At 33.9% G+C, this 26,189-nt stretch overlaps 1 protein-coding gene across 8 annotated transcripts; it reads right to left on the bottom strand.

Moving 5' to 3' along the window:
• Positions 1-3,827: 3,827 nt before the first annotated feature.
• LOC125683085 (uncharacterized) lies at positions 3,828-26,085 on the bottom strand. Of its 8 annotated transcripts, XM_056140275.1 has the most exons (7): positions 25,948-26,085; positions 23,992-24,087; positions 18,105-18,242; positions 13,937-14,145; positions 10,076-11,351; positions 9,289-9,858; positions 3,828-6,876 (listed from the first exon to the last, which is right to left on the bottom strand). In XM_056140275.1, the coding sequence occupies exons 5-7, from the start codon at positions 11,268-11,270 to the stop codon at positions 6,764-6,766; spliced, it is 1,878 nt and encodes a 625-aa protein (XP_055996250.1). In that variant the 5' UTR covers positions 11,271-11,351; positions 13,937-14,145; positions 18,105-18,242; positions 23,992-24,087; positions 25,948-26,085; the 3' UTR covers positions 3,828-6,763. The 8 variants fall into 8 exon arrangements, with proteins under 8 accessions (XP_055996250.1, XP_048779802.1, XP_048779804.1 ...); XM_048923845.2 differs by lacking the exons at positions 18,105-18,242; positions 23,992-24,087; XM_048923847.2 differs by lacking the exons at positions 18,105-18,242; positions 23,992-24,087; positions 25,948-26,085 and adding an exon at positions 14,689-15,187.
• Between the last annotated feature and the right edge of the window lie 104 nt (positions 26,086-26,189).

Raw genomic sequence — 26,189 nt, 5'->3', positions numbered from 1 at the left:
GAGCACGGATACACGAGACACATTTCATGCGTCTTAGACTTGTTTTTCTCTTCATTCTCATGGTAAGAATTGTCTGATATTGAAATCTTTACTCACATTTTGTAAAGGGTGCCTAGGATACCTAACAATGCACGCAACAGGGCTATGCAGTTACTGTTGACTGGAAAACCTGCTGTCAATCTGAGCACACTATCTCGTCTCTACAAACGCCTCAGACTGACTAGTACAACTGCCACCGCCCTCCAACTGGACGACCGAAGCTAGACAATTCGTCAGGATCGTGTCGTGAGGTCGTAGCACTTGCACAATTAGTTTGGAACTGCATACACAAAAAGGCAAACGAGACAACGAGACATCAAACCTCTCACTTCGCTCGACCATATATCGAGTGAGCTTCGAAAGGTATGATTTTAATCAGACTGCATCGATGTCAGACTGCAATAGTCAGATAGTTACGACGACACCGACCAAAATCATATTGATATATGTGATTTATAATGAAATAAAAATATGTTTAAACTAAATGTGTTTCCTATGCACACTTCTCTGATGAGTAAAGATTCACGCTTTTTACGCGCAGATGGACGTTGACGTGTTTTTTTGACGTCACGATGATATGGAGCGCCAAATTAACATAAACTCAAATAATTGAAGATATCTTCAATTACTTGAAGATATCATCAATTCATTTGATGCGCGCAACAATTGAATTAAAGATCTCTTCAAATAATTAATGATATCTTCAATTCTGAATTATTGCGCGCATTAATTGAATTGATGATAGCATTAATTCTTCAACTGAATTTATGCGCGCTTCAATTGAATTAATGATCTCTTCAAATGAATTAGTGATATCAACAATTGAATTGATGCGCGCATTAAATCAATTGATGAGAGCAATAATTGAATTGATGCGCGCATTAAATCAATTGATGAGAGCAATAATTGAATTGATGCGCGCATTAATTCATTTGATGAGAGCAATAATTGATTTAATGCGCGCATTAATTCAATTATTGCTCTCTTCAATTGAATTAATGATATCTTTAATTCATTTGAAGAGAGCAATAATTCTTTTAGAGAGAGCAACTATATAATTAAAGATATCTTCAATTCAACATATCCACAATTGAATTAATGATATCTTTAATTGAATTGTTGCTCTCTTTAAAAGAATTGATGCGCGCATTAATTCCTTATACAAAAACATTGCAAATGATTTAAAGATATCTTCAATTGAATTAAAGAGATCATCAAATTATTTAAACCGAGCTCTAAATTAATTATTGCGAGCAATATTTCTACTAAATTGATGCTCTCATCAAATGAATTAAAGAGAGCAATAATTGAATTAATGCGCGCATCAAATCTATTATTGCTCTCATTAATTGAATTAATGCGCGCATCAATTGAATTGAAGAGAGCAATAATTGAATTAATGCGCGCATTAAATCAATTATTGCTCTCATTAATTCAATTGATGCGCGCATTAATTCAATTGATGAGAGCAATAATTGAATTGTAGCGCGCATTAATTCATTTGATGAGAGCAATAATTGATTTAATGCGCGCATTAATTCAATTAAAGAGAGCAATAATTGAATTGATGATATCTTCAAATAATTGAAGATATCTTCAATTATTTGAGTTTATGTTAATTTGGCGCTCCATACGATGAACAGTCTGTTTCATCCGGGTGTTATACCGATAACTTCATATATAGTGACATTCCCTGGATCTTTCCTCTTATACATCGTTTGAAATTGACATTGCTTTCATCATGCAATAAATACATGTTTGTTGCAAACTATTTCAATCCGGTTTTCTAGTAATACCTGTCTGCATAATGAGTGTCATCAAGGTCAAAGGGTGCATTGGCTGTTCCATTTAACGTAACAAATGGGACAACCAATCTTTTAATTCTAATTAAAAATTTTAAATAATACATGAAAATATAAACAATAAAATGTCTCTCTTTGTTGTTTCATCAGGTGATGAAAGTAACAATCATTGCAGAAAAATTTGCATAACCCGCTATGCATTTTTCTACGGAAGCCGATGGGTGCCGGGGTATAGAATTAATATTTATTTAACTGGCGGCCGCCACTTAATTTAACTGGCGGCCGCCATATAAATTAACTGGCGGCCGCCAGTTATTTTATCTGGCGGCCGCCACTTAATTCATATATGGCGGCTGCCAATTGCAAAAACAATGTAATTCATATCGCTGAGTGATTATTTTGGAAAGATTTAGAATAGTATGAAAACACGCAGCATCGTTTTTCAAAGTGTATAGGGACAGTCGGAGGAGAAATTGTCTTCTACAATTGTTGACAAGCAGAAAAGGAACCTAAAATGTCTCTTTTGTCCAAACTTCGTACTCCTAAATTGGAGGGAGAGGGCTCCGTTCATCCTTCAATTGATCAGTTCATTCATTATTACATTTTTACCATTCATTACTACCACCAAAAGAATGGGGTGGGGGCCAATCCGCCAATTAATCTTATTTCACATGTGAAAATAATTATAGTTTGCATATGAAAATAATAGTAATTGAACGTTGTAAAAAAAAAAAATGGAGGGTCAGCTCCGTGGTTCTACGTATTTAACAGTACAATCGAAAAACAATAATTTAATGCTCTTAATTGTGTGTATATGTATATATATATATATATATATATATATCACATATTACTAAGCATTTGGGAGGGATTGCACCCCTTTCATCTTGAGAGAGAGATAGAGAAAGAGAGAGGATCGGCTTCCGTACTTTTCTAAATCTTTCCAAAATAATCACTCAACGATACGAATTACATTGTTTTTGCAATTGGCAGCCGCCATATATGAATTAAGTGGTGGCCGCCAGATAAAATAACTGGTGGCCGCCAGTTAATTTATATGGCGGCCGCCAGATAATATAAATAAGTGGCGACCACCAGTAAATATTCATTCTATATCCTGGCACCTATCGGCTTCCGTATTTTTCTGCAATGCTAGCTTTACATTCATCACCCGATGACAACAAACAAATCATTCTATTGTTTAAATAGTGACATACTTGTAGCACAAATAAACTGTGTAACAAACTAGGAATCTCAAACGTCATACACTTCTTCAGCCTTGGCAGTTTTTGCCAAATTGCTGATGGCTAAATCAATATTTTCTGTTATCCAATTGAATGTACTAGATGTAAGAAATTGCAAATCTGAATGAAATGATAAAAATATTAATTAAAATAAAAATATTAATTTATATTATTCCACTGAAGAGCTGTAGAGCAAAAGTGCTTTGGAATAAATGTGAATCTTCATCTGAATTTTTTCTATTATTTGCCTATACCAAGGACGTATTTTATTCTGATATACACCTATTCACTGCATGGCTATGAGGACAATAGCAAGTTTATTGTCCCCCAAGACAGCAACTATTTCCACAAGGCAAAGCCTTAACTTCCTTTTGAAAGAATCTGTCACAGTCTCGTCGAAATATTGTATGTAGAGCAATGAACTTGAAGTTCTTAGATCATATTAAATTTTCTTCTTTTTTTTTAAAAACAAAATTAAACATGTTAAACCGTACTTGAGTAACTTAACTCTTCTTAATTTCCTGTTGGGAATATATTAATATAGAGTACTTCCTTTATCTAATCTTCCATCTACTTCACATAATATAAAAGCACATGTATAAGCAAAGCATATTCTCATTTGCAATTCCCCCAAATGCTTCATCTGTTATAATATGCATGTTTTTAAGTAATTAAAATCACTTCAACAGCACTTCCTTCAACATGTGCATACTTTACTTTCCTCATTGCAAAACAGAACAAATTTTTAGGTTGTAACAGTATATATTTACAAATTCATTTCATAACATTCAGAATTCATGATAACAATATATTTTTGGAATGTCAACAAAACAACTAATTTTCGCACAACCATGTCTTTTATCAATAATCAGTTCTTGGGGGGCAAGATTATAAATGGCTATATTTAAAACAAAACATGTACACCTAAATGATGGAAAAAAGGTACCCAAAACCTACGTTACAAACATTACGCTGTAACAAAATCTGGGTTAAACTAGACTTTCGTTTCACAAAAACAGTGCTATAATTGGTTGAGAAATTACCCTTGCAAAACTGATCTACTTGAGTTAATGATGAGTGTTAAAAGCAAGTAAAATAAATCAGAGTAATAACAATTTATAGCCTTTTCATTCAGTCAATCCACAGATACATTGACCCCAGGGGAAAACATATTAATATGATAGAGTACAAACTATGTACTCAGCTGATATGTTTTTTCTTGAGATTAATTTATAGATGAATTGTACCAAATCAAGTCTACATTTGTGACATCATTCCTATATATATGCGGAGGAATACACTAACATGTAATTTAGTGAGAAGCACCACCAGTAATAAAAAATTACTCGGTTTAATGAAAAACGGGGGGAAACTCTTAATCAACAGAACTGAACTGAATTCATATCCTTGCTTTTTTGACATCTTTAAGTCATTTTGAGATAATAAATACCCATGTAAAATAAGGAATCTACAGTAATGGATCAAAAATTTACAAAAATATGACTAGACTGGATTATTCATTATTTTCCTCAGTAATACTAGTAGTAACAAAAACTGTTATCTTTTAAAGTTGTTGGTATCCTTTACATTGTGGTCACTGACTACTATTTCTACAGTAATATACCAGCATTATAAAATCATCCAATACAATTTCACAATAAGTAGATGTAAATTTTTGCAAGAAGCCAAATTCACCTCTCTTTTAACAAAGACCCAAAGATTGTTTAGTTATTCAACAAACACTGCCTGTTGCTACATTAACTTTAAAGACATTGCACAGAATAAGCCAATCGGAAAACTCATATAAAACAGAGAAAAAAAATATTTCAATTCATAGACAAATTTTATCATCAACTGTGAATCTATATTTCTTCCTCTTCAATTTTACAAAGACGAGAGGAAATTACATGATCTCATTTGAATCCAATCCCCACCGCCACATACGTAATAATAATACCATTGTTTCTGTTACCCTGTGATTGGCAAACTTCTAATGTCTGAATATGCCAAACATTTTAATTTCACCGACTTTCCCCGATTAAATACAAAATTTAAGCATTCTGTTTCTCTCGGAACAATAAGCATGTGTTAATAGAAAATGTGAATACAAGTAATAAAACATGATCAAAGTGAGAGAGAAAAATCTTCAAGTCTATGAATGATAAGAAAAAATTAAATGTCTCTTTAATACACAAACAAATCTTTTTCCCATATACTTGAATTCTGAGTATTATAATCATGTACAAAAAAAAAAATCAAAAGAAAAAAACAAACAAAAAAGATAAAAAAAATTTTACACAGGAGTACACAGTCTGTCTCAAGACTTGTAAAGGAATTGTAACTAAAAAAGAAAAGATAGTGGAATATGACATACTTCAAGGAAAAGTAAGAAATGCATCACCATTTTACTTTACCATGATTTCATGTACTTGCTGACTGGAACAAAGAAAATGTATCTAGTAATGTCCAAAAAATAAAATCTAATCTTTGGTTTGTTGATATAGTAGATGAGGAATGTATGGAGAATTGAACACATTGTTTGGCTGCAAAACATCAAGTACACTGGAATGCATCTAAAATAATTTTCCTTGCTTCTTTCTTATGTATATCTCACAGATACGTGTATATTTCCTGTGCATAATTTTTGTTCCATGCAATAATTGTAGCAATATTAAACATGCTTTTATCATAATTGAAAAATGAGAACACGTACCGGTTTATGAGGCAACATGAGGACCACGACATGTAAACAAAAGGAAAGACGATATTTATATCATAATTGTATATTTCTAAAAATATCATTTAAATCAAAAGACAGGTCAAATATATGGTATAAATTGGAATTTTTTTTTTTCAAAACAAAATTTATGGAATTTTTTTTTCAAAATGTACTTCAATCAATATACCCCGCTGTATTTCAAGTCTACTTAGAATAATAGTGTTAATGAAGAAATTAACATAAAAAGCTAATTATCTGAATTAAATTTATTGATTCTCAAAAACAAAAAGCAAACCCCAATATCTCATGCATTGCATGACACCGAGATGATGTATGAAAAAACAAGTGAATCACATTGAAAGACCTCAATTTCACAACCAGGATGTCTTGACAAAATGAACAAAAATTGCATTGACGTAGAATAACACTAACTTAGTAACTGCAAATGTTCAAACATAGAAAAATATCCTATCCTTCCAACATTTGTCTCTACTTACAGATATCAACAAATCTTGCAAAAACTTCATGCACAAAAAGCAAGGCAAATCTATATTTAAATGATAATAAAAATTTACTCTGTGCATGTTTTTCATTCCCACATATATATGTACAACCATACATGGATATAAACCTGTATACAATACAAAGGGGAATGCATTGTTCTTTATTCAAACACACACAAGGCAGGATGTGGTCTGGTCAGCAATATAAAATAATGGTTCTTGCTGCTGTCCTGCTTTCAGTGGTTCACCCACACCCCATCTGGTTTTGTGGTCACACCCACACCCCATCTGTTTTTGTGGTCTGTGCATGGTCACACCCACACCCCGTCTGGTTTTGTGGTCACACCCACACCCCGTCTGGTTTTTTGGTCACACCCACACCCCGTCTGGTTTTGTGGTCACACCCACACCCCGTCTGGTTTTGTGGTCACACCCACACCCCATCTGGTTTTGTGGTCACACCCACACCCCGTCTGGGTCCTTCGCAACTGACAGGACCGGACTGACGGCCATCTTCCTGTTGAGGCCCTTGACTGGGGACATTCTCCCCTCCAATATCTTCAAAACAGCTGTAAAGAGAGAACAGATGCAATGTGAGCTATAGTTCAGATACAAACTGTTCGAAAATACATGGACATGTATTAACTATGTCAGTCATATTTTATAATATCACACTGCTGTTCTTTTGATCTTGGCTCTGGTATTAGCAAATACAAAGGGTTAGACCATCCGAAGACTGAATCCCTGGACAGCATGAACCCAGACACCCCCCCCCCCCCCCCACCCCCACGGCTGATTCCAGGGCCAATACCAACCAAGGGACAATTTAGAGTATAGAATACCCAAGAGTTGATACTGGGACTGAGATCAGAGCTGAAGTCCTCTCCCCCAACAATAAAAAAAAAACAACAACCAAAAATCAGCAACCTATGTCTGCTTTCAAAAAAAAAATATTCAACTTGATAAAGTTATCTCTTAAATTTCATATCTGTATGTTCTTTAATTAGTACATAATCACAAAACACCCTCCTGTTTTAACAAATGTTTGTTGACCCTATTAATTTTGACAAATTTTTGAGATTTGATTATTTCATATAGATACAGGCCCATGGTCATATAACTTAATTAGAAAAAAAAATATGCTGAGATTTGTTGTTGCATAAAGGACAAAAAATTTTAAGGAATCACTGTCTAGTTTGTCGGGTAACCCCGGCATCACCAGTTTTCGACGGTGTAAGGATAAATTCGCTTTGTGATGTTGGGATATATGAGGTGATTAACTACAATAAAAATGTGAACATTTGCATAATGGCAAAGCTGTTATGTATAAATCATCACATTTTCCATTTTAGTGAATCCCTTCAATTCAGCTATCAACAAACTCGACAGTGATTCCTTAAATTCATATTTGAAATAGATATGAAAATAAAGTCTAATAGAAATAGAAATACAAACAGTCCCCTTCCACTGACCTCTCATTTTGCATGAACTAAGAAATTTACATCCAGTTGTAAGTTGTGAGGAAATTAACATATATTGGAGCTTTTAAAAAACATTTGGAAATGTATTAAAAATACGATTGTATAAGTAGCATATATATAAAGGACAAAAGGTTGTATAAAAAGATATATAAAGGACACATACGGTTGTTAAATAACAAATTATAGAGTGGTGGATTTGGCATTGTGCTACAAAATTAATTACTGTAAATTAATCTATTTCTCATAATTTTGTAAAATGTTCAAGGTATCAGAAAGAATTCCATGCCATTTCAGTGGGGTCCAATCTGATTAAAACCAGATCTTCAATCCGCTCCTCTATTCTCCATGTCGCGTCATGGAGAATAGAGGAGCGGATTGAAGATCTGGTTTTAATCAGATTGAGTGGGGTCTTGATTGTGAGGAGAGTTATTGCCCTTTACTGCAAGTCTCTGAGAAAAAATTCAGCAGAAATGTGTGATCTACAGACACAGACGAACACCACTAAAAATTGATTGAAAAACTATAACGTGTAATTAAGTACATCATCTGCTCAGATACATATTACTACAGCGATTTGTATCACGTTGAGTTGACAGGCATGGATCATTAGGTCAAACGAGATGCAAAGCGTCAAGTTTAATCTGATGATCCACACCTGTCAACGGGACTTGATCCAACTCTTTAGATCAAGTTACTGTAGTAATGATAAATTCATCATAAACCCCCTGAGGTATTTTTAAATACATTTATATGATAATGAATTATTCCCAATTAGCAAACAGACAAACGTTTTGTCTATGACGCGTCTAACATTTTTCAAAGAAACATGTGTTGATGCATTGTGACATCATCAGTTTCAGATGTCTCTGGAATCAGATCACCACAGTGTGGTGATCCAGAAAGTCTGTGAATCTAAAAGTATCAAAACATGGATTGTTGATGGGTATATAATAAAAACATTTACTCCCTATGTTTAGGTTTATCTACAGCACACAACCATCTATTGTAAAAATCTACTTGTGGACACACTCTAAAAAATCACACAGGTGTGTTTGTCTTTTTTAATACCAAACTACCTTCCAAACTAAGTATTCTAATTTCTAGCAAGCATTTTTTTTTCTGCACCCCACAACAAATCAAAGAAAGACAACTCTACCTGTAACAACAAGTCACACCAAGAATTATTTACCTTGATCATCCTACGAATTTTGCGTGAAGAGTAACATAAAAAATAAATCCTTGTGAGTGATTGACAGGACAGTGATGGCACAATGAGACACTTGTCTACATAATATGTCCGTTAGGTATAGACCTAGTAAATCAGTGATTACCTAACAGATTGCATGCATACAAAAAGAAACACCTATTAAGTCTATATTTCCAGTGAGAACATCTTTCATTGTATCATATTAAAGTAGCATAACAGAAGAAAGATGACAGGCACTGCAGTTTTGATAAAATTTTGAGGCAATGAGTTCATCATTCAGACAAATATCTTACCTTCTCCAGATTCCAGAGATTTGTTCTTTCTTACTGGACCTGGTGAAAACTGAAACTCCTTCAAATTCACAACTTTCAACTCCTTTTCAAGTGAGATAACCTCATCTTTTTGTTGGTCCAGCTTGTTCTGAAGTTCCCTTAGCTCATGTTCAACCATTTCTAACTCTGTATTATCAGTATCAATTTTCTTGTTTTCTACATCTAGTTTTTCTTTCACAAACTTTAGATCTTCCATTAGCTTGTCTTCCTCCTCTTTTCTCTGTCGGGCTTCCTGTTCTATCCCAGCCTTTTCACTATCAATGTCTCTCTGAATCTGAGGAAGTCTATCACTGAGTTTGTTAAGCTCTGATGTTTTTGTGCTGGTGTTTTCCTTGAATGTTTTGATCTCCAAGTGGATTTTCTTTGCTGTTTGCTTCTCACCTTCTATAACATCCACCCATGACGTGGAGTCAAGTTCACAGATTTCCACTTCATACTTTTTAGTTACTTCCTCAAGTTCTTTAATTTTACTTGTGATTTTCTCTATTTCCTGGGATTCTTCTTTCTGCTTTTCTTCCAGAGAAGTTAGTTCTATAATAAATAAATAAGATTACTCAAAAGTAAATATTTTCAACTAGATCAAGTTCCCTTTATTGGCAATAATTCGAAATCAAAGAAACCACAAAAGAAAATGTACTGTTATGACAATTCAAAATTTTTCAACTTTCTGGCAATCATCACTAATAAAAGGTCTACATATCAATCATGATACAAGTACATATCTGACATTTCATGAGTTCAGCATTACCTGTGTCTATGATGGAGATTTGTGATTCCTGCATCTTTATCCTTTCCTGTTGCATGTTCACCAGTCTCTGAAGCTTCACTCTTTCTTTATGGTCTGTTGCGATGTGACTGTTGTCATGGTGACCATCACCAGGCATTCGGTACTCCTCTAACATCACTCTTTCTCTTGGAAGATTTGGAAAGTTGCTATCTAAATCATATTCCTCTACCTCTCCATTTTGATCAGTCTCCACTTCTTTTGAGCGATGTGGTGAAGTTTGTCTATTAGAAACAACACGCTGGAAGGCAGAGGCTCTGACATTGTCAATATGAGAAGATGGCAAAGAATTATTCACTTGCTCTCCCCCATGAACATTCTCCTCACTATATTTAATTTTTGCATGAGGAGGATATAATGCACTTTTCCCCGATTGCTCTATTCCAGGCATTGGCCTGGGTGATATCCTCTGAATGGGATTTACCCTGGCTTCCATCCGTTTGGGATTTCTGAAGTCAGCTATGTTATTATGAACAGCACGGGTTTGTAATTGCACTTGTTCAGTTGGAGGAGTTGGGTGTCTATGAATTACACCGTTTTGTCCAGGTCGCACACCTTTCTTCACATCCTGCTGAAATGTATTCCCACCATTGAGTAACACATTCTCCTTATCTCGAAAAGCTGGATGAAAGTTCTGATTATCCGGTCTGTAATGCACATCCTCCCTTGACCTTTGACCCTGATGCAAGTTTGTAATCTCATTGGACACTCCAGGATGTAGATCCTCACTGATTTTACCCATGTACTGCCGCTGTTTCGGTGTTTTGTTCGGAGGTCGTTTGGTGCTCTCTGTATTGTGAGCACCACTGAATGTGAGGACTCTTCTAATACCACTATCCTTTTCCTTCACAGGGTATGAACCAGAATCTATTTTGTTTAGTTGCTGCTGTTGTTGAGAAACTTGATCTTTTTTGTCTGACTGGTGCAACAGCAACTGAACTTCATTGGCATATTCTCCCCATTTGTGAAGAACTTGTAATGGGCAGTCTGATGGAAGGAGGGGTCTTTCACTATCTCTCCATTTTTCTATCAAAGTGAATCGGCCTGTCCTTCCGATGGCGTGTGCCAAAGCTATCACTACGTCCTGACAACTGGTGGTATCTGTCACACCACAAACCACTCTGGAAACTCCATCCACTCGAACTTTTAGTTCAGCCATTTCTGGAATCTCTGAATCACTTTTTGTGTAGTTTTTAACAAAGTTTATCCTGGCTGAGCATCAGCTGATTCAACTGTCATCCTGGAAATAAAAAATATATATCTGTTTACCATCTATTAACCGGCAAAATAAAATATATGTGTGAAAGTTTACTGTGACTTTCTGAAACCAGTTGTTTATCCTTTGTATAAAACATGCATGCAAATTTGAATTCATGTATAATTTATGAAGAAGTTAACTTATTGAATTCAAATATGATAATCCCATGCTTTACAAACATTTCAAAAGCAATTAGCATGTTCTTGTCACTTTCATAATCTGCACTTTTTCATAATTCCAAAATAATCTTGTTTACTCTTGGTAAGTTCCAGTGTGTGAACACAAAATAATTAATACTATTGAACTCCTCTGAATAAAAACATCCAAGATGAATTAAAACCAGGCTGCTAAATCCATATACCTGCAATCTCAAAGCTATGTTGAATTAACTATTATTCTTTCGAATTCAAGATGTAAAATCTCCTAAATTCTACAGCTACAAAACCTTGTTGTTTCACAATTTTACTCCACCATATAATGCACTAGTGAACTGATATAAAACAGTCTGTTCACCACTTGACACCTAAATTATTTTATCAACACTGCAATAATTAGCCAGTTCAGCACTAGATTACCTCATCAAATATAACGTTGCTTGTCATTAAAAATGCATATATTGAGCAGCTGATTATGTCGTCCACGTCTAGGTAAAAAAAAATCCCTAAATTAGTTTAATAAATCCAAGCTTTATGGTATCACATTCAACTGCCATATCAGGATGTTGCACTATATCACATATCCCCGGAGTTTTTCCCCAGTTATATGATATATCCCTGTCTCGTTATACTGTGCAAACTGCGTTCTGGTGGTTAAATTTACCTGCTCGATGAGTAAACGGTTGTATAGAAATTTAGTCTATTTTCATCCTCTCGGCAGAATAAAATTATTATCTAGAACATTTTAAGGTGAGCTTCAGATAAAAGCAGCACATGGGTAATGTCATCTGTGTCACAGTTTAAAATCCTTGACACCATTCCCATGAATGGGAAGAAACCATCTACATATTTGGTTGTGTCCGTACACAGAAAAATACCTACTTAAAGGCTGAAAACATTAAGAATTAAAATCACATTCCAGTTAGCTCCCACCAAAACAACAACAACTTCTAAAACACAAAAACCCCAGAGATATGTGGCACCAATCCTCTGTGTGGAACAGATAGTTCACACATGAAATAGCAAAAAAAAACACCAAAAACAGAATGATCAGGTAATGTACAAAAAGACTGTTACAACACCATGCTGGGCTTCTTTGTAAAATAACAGATTTAGGTAATCCCATCAATACCAAGGATCAACATTCCCTGTAGGATTAATTGCATTTTCCCAGACCTTTTACACCTTGGCTTTCTCAGTGTGTTGTATAATTCCGATTCATTGAATCACCATGTCACTGTCACTAGTGGGACTGATTTCTGCTGACTCTTGACAGTATTAGTACAATACATAAAACATGTCTGCTGGTTTGATGGACATGCAGGCACTGATATTGAATTTTATCAACTGCCATCCTATTGTCCTCGGTAATTAGAAATGAGCGAGTGACCTGAGGTGTGTTAAAGACAGGGAGGTGACAAAGGTGCATACTGTGACAATGGAAACTATCATTGAATCATTGATACATGCATGTATATATCTATTTATGAAATCATCTTACAGGAAATTTTCTGCTTGTCTATTTCCTACTATTGATTAGGGAAATAATTCTGTTGAAAGTATTCCTGTCTGCTTGTAATCTAATATTAGTACCTGGGGGGACACTAATACAGATACCGATCTTTATGATAACATTAATTGATTATTTTGAAGAGGAGAGTGGACAAGACAGAATTTCTTGCTTTACCCCGACAAAGATGAATCTTCCTGATCAGTGACTCACAACCAGGTTAATCCCTGAAAGCTTTGAGGCATACACCTACAGATTTACATACATCTAATTGGACGGTTGAATTTCTTTCTCATTTCGACTCTTTGCTCACAGCATTTAAAGAATTACTTTCGTTACACAAAGTAAACCCTCTCCAAGTATATTTTTTCTAATTCATTTTGAATCTTTCATTGATATCAAGTCTTATTGATCTATATCAAAAGTCTCATTGACCTATATGTACCAATAAAAGAAATAATTGTTCACCATTTGTGATTATCCATATGTGACCCAGTTCATTTCTCACCTGTTTGAAACCTTATATGACCACATTACCTCTTGTACAGAAAAATCCCACACTATAGGTTCCCTCTGAATTATTTCACGACAGCTTCGATCCTTTCCTTTCTGGTTAATTTACCGAAGGATTACCCTGGAACATTGTTCGCTTACTATCAAATCGCAGAATACCTTAATTGTACCTTTTCACATTATAACGTGAACTGAAACTCTCAGTCATTAAACCTGACCTAGTCATCAAATATTCATATATATAATAGCCCAAAACACACAAATATGCCAAATATTTCCCCCCCTTTATTTAAAGTGACACAAAAGTAAAAAGCGAACCTAATGTTTATCTCTGAGTAATCTATATACAAGCCTGGTACAATATCAGCATTAGTAAATGGGATTCTTACCTTTTTGATTTGTATAAATCCTTAACGTGAACTAGAACAGATGTGATGTCCCTGTGTGTACTCTTGAATCATGTCCAGTGCTCTAGGGTGTTTTTTTTCTTTACATGTGTAGGATGAGCATGTTTCTCGTAACTGTAGACCTCCAGATCTTTCAATCTTTCGTGATGCTATCAAACCACCATGATCTGATTATTGATGATCTGCGTTACCTGTAAAAACAACAAACACAGGTATGTGTAGTGTAAATGTAGATCATAGGGCCCCAGTCTTTACACACATGGACACTGGGCCGGCCTGGGATTTGTTGACAGAAGGAGATTGGTGTGATCTACACAATGACAGAGTGACTATCACCCACTCTGGATCACATAATCTGTCACAATAAAAACAAAGATAAGAGACTCTGACCATTCAATCGATCCCACTGAGCAGCTGTAATTCATTCGGTTTCTTCATTGTGTTATAAAATACATGTATAAGAAAAGTAGTAGCTGGAGTAATCCTTTTCGAAAAGGGTAGTTTTTTTTCTACGAAGATTAAAAAATACACACACCCAATCTCATCTGTCAACCCGCACCCTATATACAAGGGTTTAATCTCCAATCCTTAAATTGTTGTCTGAATCAAGAAAATGATATCTAAAGGCCTGGACTCCCAGACCTCTCGTAAATCACAAAGCATTATTGTCCTATATGTCCAGGATTCAAACATCTCCTACACTATCATATCTTATAACAAAAGCAGGTGAATACCTCAATTGTGTATCCATAAAATCCTCTGCTTATAGACCATGATTTTTCTATGTGCCACACACAGAACGCAGGCTAGTCCATCAATGACTACTGTAACAGTACTATACAAACAATGGTGTCTATAAGCTCATTCACACCACAGATTTAAGTTTGACAACCCCCCTCACCACTAACCGGTGTCTATTTCCTTACCATTGGCTACCCACGATTAATATCTATGTATACTTTATATTTTCCTCAAGGCTTACAAGGACAATATTTGCACAAACTTTAAAATATAGATAATGTCTTTTACGCTTCACAGTCAATATATTATTTCGTGAGCTTCGGTATTCTATATATCTCAACTTAGGGCCCTATATATATGTTCATAACCAAAACACCATTTAAAGTTTTCAGGTGATATTTCATACACAAATGGAAAAAACTGTCTGCAGCATACACATATACCCTGAATTGAGAGCAGGTGAATTTTTTTATGATTGTATAGAATTTCTTATCTATAGAGCAAGTGAATAGACCTACCAGAGAAAAATCAATTTGAAGTCATTGAAAGGAAACATGGGACCAATTGTATTTGTAACAGATTAGACGAAAAGTTTGACAGATAAAGCTAGGTTTTGAGTAAGCCATGCCAAAATATTGACACGAAAGTTTTGCATAATGCCCAATTTTCCATTTGCCCTTTTGGCATCTGAAATCGAACATAATAAATGCTCTCTGCCATTTATTTAGTGCACCTGCTGTATCGCTTATGGGCATTTAGGATGTTTACCGTGAAACTGGTCAAACATGACTATTCTTCAAGATCAATAGCTGTTTACAAAATGATTGATTTTTCTTATACATTATATACTTAAATGACGATCCAATTTGTGCATTCTGAGAATTTAAGCAATTTTTTCCCCCAAAAGAGACTGAAATCAATTCAGAGTTTGAAGGTTCTGGTATTTTCTTGTTCAAGACCATGTATAGTGAAGTTAGACCTGTGGTAATACAAGAAATTTTAGTCCAGTTGACTCAAAAACTGCAAATCCTTTCACTAATATACACAGACAAACACAGCCCACATTTCAGGGTCAAACAAAGTGATGATACATGTAATAGAAAATCACTGACCCCTTAGGCTTTTACTATGTTTGTATCTACCTAACTGATTAGTCACACAGATGACCATAATTAGCTGGACTGGTCACTTACTGGAGAACAACTTTAGAAACCATTTATCAGTTACATGAAAAACCCTTTAAATCATCAAATTTCCGTTCGCTATCATAAAGGTGACTGTCCATTTTAAACATGTGATATTCCATAGCACACATACATTTCTACAAAGCTTTTAATTTCTTTGAACACTATTTTAATATCATAATGGAACAATCAAAATACAAAATAAAAATCATGAATATACTACATGTACCTATAGTGGTTAAAAAGTCCAGTTTTGCTCGTGGCAACCCTTCATAGATTGGGTGTTTAACTTGAGCATTGCAAACATACCGCTATTAACACACTAGTACGTGTAACAAAGACACAAGTCTTTTGGGGACTGTAATTCTTTTTCTGCAAGAAATCCTGTCACAAAAACTATTTACTGTACAACCACATGTCCTGACACCAATTCATTGTGAACTGTCAAGAATATTGCCTGTCAAGCAAACTGTGAAATTTATTCCCAACATAAATGTATACATATATATATATACATAAATACATATATATAGATACATACATATATATTTCACAGGGCAAGCAAACTTTGAAATTTATTTCCAACAATTACAACATATATGTATACATATATATATAGATACATATATATACATGTATATTATGTATGTATATCTATATATATGTATACATATTTGACGTAATTGTTGGGAATAAAATATGTATTCTTCGGTTTGACTGAAAACCAGGATTAAAAATGCAACTTGTTTATAGACAACTAATTTGCAGTGTACGATCATAATATACTATTCTTTACATTAATACTAAAATATGAGTAATTCAGTGAAGATCCAGCCCTAGCTGCAATTCACATATTAGAATTCATATCTAACCTTTATATTCAATGACAAATGAAATATAGGCATCCACAGAAACATGTATGGAATTTAATTGCAGTATGTAATTTCCACATGTTCAAAAATATCTAACCTTTATATTCAATGACAAATGCAATATAGGCATCCATAGAAACATGTACGGAATTTAATTGCAGTATGTAATTTCCACATGTTCAAAAAGTGAATCATTCCCTTATGCCATTTTTATTAAGACCATGCATAGAATTAAGATGTTTCAATAACATGTATGTGGCTCTCAGAATAAGATGTTTGCAGGAATCCAATACAACTAATGGTAAATATCGTACATTTATCTTTATGACTGGAAATTCTGACAGAAATGAAGGTAGAATGTAAATATGAGAAATAAATTTCACTTTTGTAAATACATGAGGGTATGAACTGCAACGCTGCACGCCAGAATACCATACTTTAGTGCTTCATGAAAAGTATGCCAGCATAAAGCATCACAGTTCATACCCTCATGTATTTATTTCTTAGATAGAAGCTAGTATACAAAACAATGAGAGGTAATCAGTAATCTATTTCTGTCCAGGTATTTTCCCTGTGTTAAAAGTTACATTCTACTTTCATTCCAATTGGAATTCATGGTTGTTGAAATAGATATACTATATTTCTAGATTCACACTCGCATTGTGTACAATTGCAGCACATTCAAGTAGAAATTGATTATCTTTACAGTAAATATAGTAAAAATATAGTATACTGACATACATATAAATATTGATGAAAATATACAAACACCCAGCGCATTAGGCCATTACACTATAATTAATTACTTTTGACTATGATAGACATAATTTTGAAAACATGTGAAAAGTTTACTTTGTCCTAATTTGTAAGAGTTTAGGCATATGTTGGTAAACTTTTCTGGAGTAGCTGACTGGGAAGTGGCAGAAAGTCGTGTCCTCATTGTAAAACTGAAGTCCATTCAGCAATTGAAATTATATAGCAAGTATCTATTAACTGAATGATATACACGTGTTAAAATATCAATAGGAATGCCTATAATCTGATTCAAATTTTAATGCAAACACGAAAGAGATTCTCCTAACTGTGTCAGGTTTTCAATCAAGGTAACCAATTTAAAGCATCCTTTTGTGTATTGACCAAAGTACCACTTATTCATAATGATGTGCTTTAAATTCACCCTCTTTTGTAAGGGCTATCAAGTGTCTCATTGGTGTGGTGTATATGTACCTATTGTCCCCAGTCTCTGTGTCTAGTTACATTCCATAAATCTCAGTTTTGTGTTATTTTGTCCTTCAATGCAGAATGTGACTTTCAGTGTGGACTTTGAAGGTGACACTAGGGTTAAGCGCATACCTTCCAGAACAACTTGGACATCTGTATACCCAGACTTTGTTAATTCATCATGGGTCCATTTGCCCCGAGGAAGAAAAACAACTTGATTCCAATGTAACCACATCCCCATCTCGACTCCAATTTCCACAGTGCATTTTCCTTCATGTATATAATACATAAATGTAAAACATAAGGAAAAGCCATGAGCTCAAGAATATTTGTGATATTTTGGCTGTATCAACACATACACAAGAAAATGAAATTCATTAAAATGATAATTACATGTCAACATGTAAATCATAAATGGGTCAAACCCAACAAAGCATAGAAACTTCATGTTGATGTACAGATTGACATTATTTCCACTCTGTATATGATCACCTATCTTCAACAAATACACAATTATGTGTCCAATCACAGCCTATTGTGAAACAACAATGATGATTATTGATATGGCAGGTAAATAACGTATTCCTACACTGGGTATGATAATCATCAATATAAATAACCACGAGTTATTACATTCTTTGTCTGTAATTGTTATCAGAAGGAAGTTGTGTCTCTTCTAATACTGAATAGTTCGGTAACATGCAGTTTGGAAATGATTAGGTTTTAATGAATAATGTATTTATAGTATTAATAGAAATTGTGAAAAAAAGTTATCAAGAAATTCTGTGATATATTAATAAAAAGATGTATCATGATCATAATATGAACTTATGAAAAACTCTGAAATTGACAAGTATATGTCAGAAACATGTATTAATATCTAATACGATTAAGCATAGAATTAAAAAAAAAAACACCCAGCTTTATATAGACTGCTTATGCCTGTTTTCAGCTGGAAAATGCTTGCCTGAAATAAGTTTCCATTGCAAGTTTTCAGATAATGAGATGCCACTCTAAATAACACTGGGTGACAGCATGGCTCATTGGATTTCAATTTTTGTACTGTGTATAGTAGCTGGGTTCTATTTGGATATCAATTTTTGCATTGTGTATAGTAGCTGGGTTCTATTTGAATTTCAATTTTTGCACTGTGTATAGCTAGGTTCTATCTGGATTTCAATTTTTGCACTGTGTATAGTAGTAGGGTTCTATTTGGATATCAATTTTTGCACTGTGTATAGTAGCTGGGTTCTATTTGGATTTCAATTTTTGCACTGACGTGTTACCTGTTGAAGCACTCGATCTGCAGTGTTCCAGATTAAGAATAGATGGCAAAGTGAATCAGCACACTTAAGGAGGAATTACACACCAGAGAAATCGGATATGGATGGAAAGTAAAGAATATGCACAATAACATTTTGAAATAAAAACAAGATGTGTTTGTGAAACACAAATGCCCCCGATAATGGCCAATTCCAAAGATAGCCAAGGTCACAAGGACGAATATCTTGGTACTCCACCCAAACAAACAGAAAGGTGGAGAGATGGATGACTGTGCATCCAACATGTCCTGCATGGTGATGCAAAATTTGCTCTCAATGTCACACCTGACATCCTAACAGATATAAACACAGACTGTTTAGAGAACAGCAATTGTAAAGTTGTGATGTGTTTAAGAACACATCAGATTCATGGTTACTCATCCTGAAAATGTGACATCTCTTGCATGATCTCTTTCAAATTTTAATAACTTATTTGACCTCACTTGCCAAGTCATTGACCATTAAATCTACATTTACAAAGAGTGACCTACTTTTAAATCTTAATTATGTCTTGTTCACCTTTCTGCTTTATTTTTAATTTCAATAAGAGACAGAAATGTCACCGACTGAATGTCACTTCAAATTCAACACCACCTAAATTTGGGATTTCTGACAGTCACATTTATTTCCTCAGGACACTTTCCTTATTGCCATAAATCATTGATATCCTAACATAGGCGGTTTTGTGGTATTGTGACCTTATGATCTTCCACTTGTTGACTTGAAAAAAAATCTTCATTTTTTTGGTTAAAAATCAGATTAAAAAATTGCAATAGAATTCTAAATGGGTAACTTAATTACAGAGAGTTACATTTCTCTGATACACTTCCATCTGAAAAATTTGCTGTTTACTATGAAAAACTAAACTAATAGCAGCATAAATCATACAGAATATTTAAGAAGCATGCTACCCTTATGACAGAGATGTGAAAGGAATTAAACAAAACATGCAGCTGTATATATATACTTACATCACAGAACAAGTTATAACTGAATAAATTTCCTCCGAACACATGTAGCATGCTTGGAATAATATTTTTTAAAAATCAATGCTGAGCATGTACACTTCACATGCAGTTTAAAAAGTTTCACACTAATTGCTGTATATCATTATTTGTCCTTTAATCATTTGCTTCACTGCCAAAAAAGATTGCCAATACGGTTGTAATGCTGATTACATTAAACCAATCATGCGACCTTAATTCAAACCAATCATGCGACCTTAATTCAATTAAAATTTAATAAAAGTATCCCTTAAAAATAAAGAATGACCTCACACATTGGTAATCTACATTATTGGATTAAATGGTATTACTAGTTCTAGTGTAATATCAAACAAAATATGAGTCTACAATTCATCATAATACATGTACTACAATCTGCTTAAGTGACATCATTCACAATTTCTCATATTCGCAACACTATGATCTCACAAGTACACAATGTGCACAATGAAACGTGCTGTGTATCCCTGTGTATTACAGGTTTATATAATTAGAGTGCTTACTACACCATGAACACGGAAATATTCTGCAAATGAGCGACAAGGAAGTATACCATTCATTATCATACAGATATATTGTTGTCAATCCTATCAGACATTAAGTAAATTTCAATTTAACAAAGATTATCAAATCTATAATTTACATAACATACTGTATCTACTGAATGATAAATACATTTATTATATGATTGAATAATTCCTAGCTCTCTAATTGGCTGAGATCCAACAATTTAGAAATCATACTACGTTATGTTTACCTGCACGTGACCTTCCAGGTGAACATAAGGAATTATTTTTTCCACATAGGACCACAAATAGGTCGGGAACTTCCAATTTGATGTGATCGATTATACTTATTTTTGCCGTCCAATGAAATTCCGCATTTCTCACTGGGTTCGGCTAAGATTTCAGCAGACGTATATATATAAACACTAGAAAAATGGTGAGGTTTGTTTTTTAATCATTTATTCATATAATAAAACAATTATTGCTGTTTTTGAAGTCAATACGATGATTTAGCCACTTCAAAGTACAATATTCACCTTGCCCTTCAGGCTCGGTGAATATTGTACTCCTCAGGTGTCTAAATCATCGTATTGACCTAAAAAACAGCAATAATTGTATAGTATTAAATGATATAAATTTTTCTTGGACACAATTAAGTTAGAATCATAATTTTAAAAAAAATCAAAAAAAAAAAATCTGGTATACACAATGAAACCACCATTTATACATGTAGCTAATGTTGTTAAATGTAAGAGGATGGCAACACAGTATACTTCAGCAATTTGCTTGATAAAAATTATAGTAACATGAATAATTTGATTTTCATGCAATTTTAACTGAAATCTACTTGTGTTAACATCATGTAACTGATTTAAGAAGTCAGTATAATCATTGAAATCTAACAATGTGTAAAAGCCCATCATATAAAATAAATGCACAATTATCTAACACAAACTTTATTTGAATATAAATATTTGTATGTTAATCATTAAGAATTAGGAATTTCTCCTGAAATTGAAGAGTTCCTTATAGTCTGTTTTATCAAATTACTGACATATCTCCTCATACCTACTGTATATCGCTAATTTAAAAAAACAACAACAAATTATAGGAACTCTTCAATTTCAAGAGATAAAATATTGCACCATGGAAGTCAGCATTTGAACAGAAAATTTAGTGATAGTTTTCAATATGGAATTTTCAAATCTAGACGGTAAGTAATGCAACATTAATAGTGGTATAGAGTTAGTTTAATATTCAAATAACTTATTTGAAGTGAGCGACAATGTCACCTAGGTGTACATTAATTACTAGAACCACCGGAAGAAGTTGAATGTAATTTCCTGACATGAATTATGAAGGACTGCTTCGAGATTCGGTGAAGGCATACCAGTCCTAATATCCAGCCCAAACGAATCTCCATCGAGATTTAAGACTGTTTACCAACAACAGATCCTAAATATCAATGCATGACCAATATGATTGAAAAGTATTTGAATCACCATTATATTGAAATGTGTATAATGCATGCCCACAGGCAGTGCTGTTCACAAACTTGAAAAGTTTTCGACAAGACTTGAAGGACATTTTTTTCACACAATTAGGTTGAGAGCAGAAATAACCCTTACAAACTGGTATTTCTGAATTTTGGTAGAATAATTCTTAATATGGCTGAATAGTGTCTGAATTATGTCTTATGTAAAAAGGCTGTCTGAATGATCTGTCTTACACTATCTCTTTCTGTTCTGAATAACATCTGAACTTTCTGAATTTTGTCTGAGAATTGCAGAGCACATATACTGCATTGCAACATATATATAATGCTGTTTTTGGTGCTGCAAGTATACTTTATTTGTGCTGCAAATATGAAATACAATTCATCAAAGGTTAAGCAAGTCACAGTGAAGGCAGCAGAAGGCAAGAGAAGTATAATAATAATTAAATAAAGTATATCTAGATCTTTCAACCCACATTCATGTGTATATTATAGTATCTGGGGAGGGGTGTGTGTGTCTGTGTGTGTGTGTGTGTGTGTGTGTGTGTACCTCAGTACGACTTATCTCAGTGGACCAGCATTGGAGAGCATGCAACATCTGGCAGCATGAAATTTCCCGCAAGTGGAAAACATCAACGATCAAGAGCTGATCCTACGTTTAAAGGGACTGGTTCACGATTTTTGATAAAAATATTTTTCATTTTCGATATTAAACATTAAAAATATAATTCATTTAATGATGACAGCCAAAATTTTGACCTTCTGAATGCAAGAATATAAAAAGCAATATTTTAGCCTTAAATCTATGTAAAGAAAGACTTGAGTCTTTTTATGTATATATACAAAGAAACAAGTGAAATATTGATTTTGTAATATAAAGCATCGTAATTTTGCATAGTCACAAATTTTAACATTTAAATGACATATTTTACCCCAAAAATGCTTGAAATATATGAAAGATACGATAAAATTAGATCGATATCCATTTCTTTTGAAAATTTCGTAAACATGCAATAACATACTGCAATCTTTGTTTACAAAACAAATAATAAACTCTTTAAAATGAGCTTCTGTGATCATGTATAACCATAATTTTTACATGAAATCTTTTAAACACATTAGACAGTAGATTTTGATCATTAAAAGTGAACAAGAAAATTTTGGGGAAATTCGTGAATCAGTCCCTTTAAGCCAGAGAGCAAGGAAGAGCAGCTTAGGTCCATGGGACCCATGTATTTGTATATGGTGGAGTTTGTGTGTTAACTATAGTCTATAGTGCGGAAGTTTAGTTTACGCATGTCTAGTCAACTAGTGCAAGCAAACAAAGTTTAGTTTAGTTCAGAAATAAAAATATGACTGTCTGCAACAAATCAGTGGAATTGTCAGTTTTGCAAAGTAGTTTTCGATAATGGCATTGAAGAATCACAGATGTGCCAACATAAATCTACTAGCTACAGCTTGTTTCTCGATAACCATGTATATTCTATTTTGGGATCAAAAATTTTCCCAAGATTATGAATCATTTAATTTAGAATAGTTTTTTAATTGCATCTATTAAGCTCGCTTTTCAAGTTGAGAACGACTGACTTCGATATCAATTGTTGCATTTTACCATGCTTCAATGGGCAAGTGTAAAATGTAAAATATGGGCCTACATGAGTAAAATCGACTAAAATAACTGAAAACACTCACCTCTTTGTGATTTCTGTCATATATTCCTCAAAAATTTAATCTCTGCTAATGTGCTCAAACTGCTTTTCAAACTTTGTCCGCCATCTTTGAACTAGACTGCTAGTACGTATGTGATAGAATAGTTAGTAATTTTCAACTAGATTCGTTCACTTCTGGCAAACTAAAGCACGTTTGGGTGAACTATAGTTTTACTTTTGTAACTATAGTTTGCAATCGAACCCCACCATTATTAGTAAATAAACTTTTAATGACATAATCTAAATATAGCTAAAACCCTCTTGCAGGATGTTGCTCCATTCAACCTCATAGAACCAAAAAAAGCCCCATAGAAACCTCATAAATACCCCATAGAACCCCAATTTGAAAACCTAGCTCAAACTAACCTATATAAAAAAAAAATGAGAATTCTGCATTTAAAAAAAATAATAATCAGTGTATAATGTATTATCTCATATTCAAATTTTAAGGTATTTCATGCATAACAGATGGATAATGAATAGTGTGTATGATTTAAATCAACATAAATGTTTATTGTTAGATACAATGAAAGTAAAGAATATCATAGACATTTACAAACAGACAAACAGATGGATATTAAGGTGATTCCAATATGCCCTCCCCCTCCACACACAAACTTTATGTTTCGTTTGTGGGAGGGGATAAGTGTGTTGTTGAGAAATAAAAAAAATACAGTGAAAAATTTATAAAAAAGATTTTTAAAAAAAGAAAGGGGGGGGGGACACCCCCCCCCCCCCCCCAACCTTGTGAACAATACATTTATAATATAAACCATATATTACTGAGCGAAGCTCGGACGGGCCAAAGGCCCATCCACGAAACAAGGCTCTAACGGTAACATATGTGTGTATAGGAAAAAATGAGAAAATCAGCAAAGGAATAAACTGATAATCTCTACATACGTTCACTGAAAATTTTATGATCTATATGGGCGCCACCATATTGTTTTGTTCATTAGTTGCTTCTACAGTTATTCGTGTTTTGATCTTGAATGGCAAAAATACAAAACAGACGTGTAATTTGTAATTTAAACACTCAGTTTGTTAACTATGAATGGTATAATTTTTGTTGTTACAGTTTTAGGCATTTATAAAATAGAAAAATAGTAAAACTTGTAACTAAATAGATGATCAAGTTCATGAGTTTCCTTAAATAAAAATATATACGATATATATATTTATGCTGACCTTTTTACCACATTGATTTTGTTGGTTAATATTTGTTTAGTTTTAGCTGTCTTTTGAATATTGCAAACGGGATGTATTGTTGTTGTTAGGAATTGTTTGATTTGAAAGACGAAGTCGAGGCTTCATGTGATCTCACAATGCATGGTTTACGTTGGCTGGCGTTATATTCCCCGCGGTAAAGGAATAGGCGGATCCTGTAGTTATCCTCATATATCCCCCCTTTAATATTTATATGTTGCTGGGCATTTAGCGCAAGGGGAATTTCATAAATAATATAATTTTTAAATGAATCATAATAATTACTTAACAGAATTATGATTATCGCTTGGGACACACCAATGACCATTTCATGCTTTGTTCGGTCTGGAACGGTCACACTGTATATATTAAACATTTATTTTATTGAGTTCTTTAGGGTTATTTATGGCGTTCTATGTGGGTATTTCAGGGGTTTTTATGGGGTTGACCGTTTAAAGGGGGTAAAAGACCTACCGGTTCATGATTTAACAATAACCCTGGGGGGAGGGGTGTCTAAAATAAGCTGTTTCTGCTGCCCAATACCATTCATGTACGGATCCCCGGAGTATTTGCCTATTTGGCAGCTGTTTGGTAAATAAATATTAAATCGAACCTGGTCAAAAGCGTGAACATTTATACATGTAGAATTTTGCGCTCGCTCAAACGTTAGTGCCATTAGTATATTATTTTCTCACATGAAATTCATTCTAAATCACAATTCTGTGAGCCGTACCTGGAAAAGGTGTAACTATTGGACAACTCCAGTTACAGGTGAGTCAAAGAAGAAAAAAAATAAAAATAAACGCAAAACAAAATTACTTCCTGTTTATGCAAATATTTCCGGAACGAGGGTACGAGTCAAATCAGTCATCCAAAATTTCGCACACGGACGTTGCTCTTGAACTTTGTTTGAAATTCTGCACATCGTGTGTTTATCGTATTGCCACAATATTGTACATTGTACATGAAGGAAGT

Source organism: Ostrea edulis, chromosome 6, assembly GCF_947568905.1.
Source record: "Ostrea edulis chromosome 6, xbOstEdul1.1, whole genome shotgun sequence".
NCBI lineage: Eukaryota > Metazoa > Mollusca > Bivalvia > Ostreida > Ostreidae > Ostrea > Ostrea edulis.
Note: the sequence above shows the minus strand (reverse complement) of the source record. Positions and strands in the feature narration are given on the sequence as shown.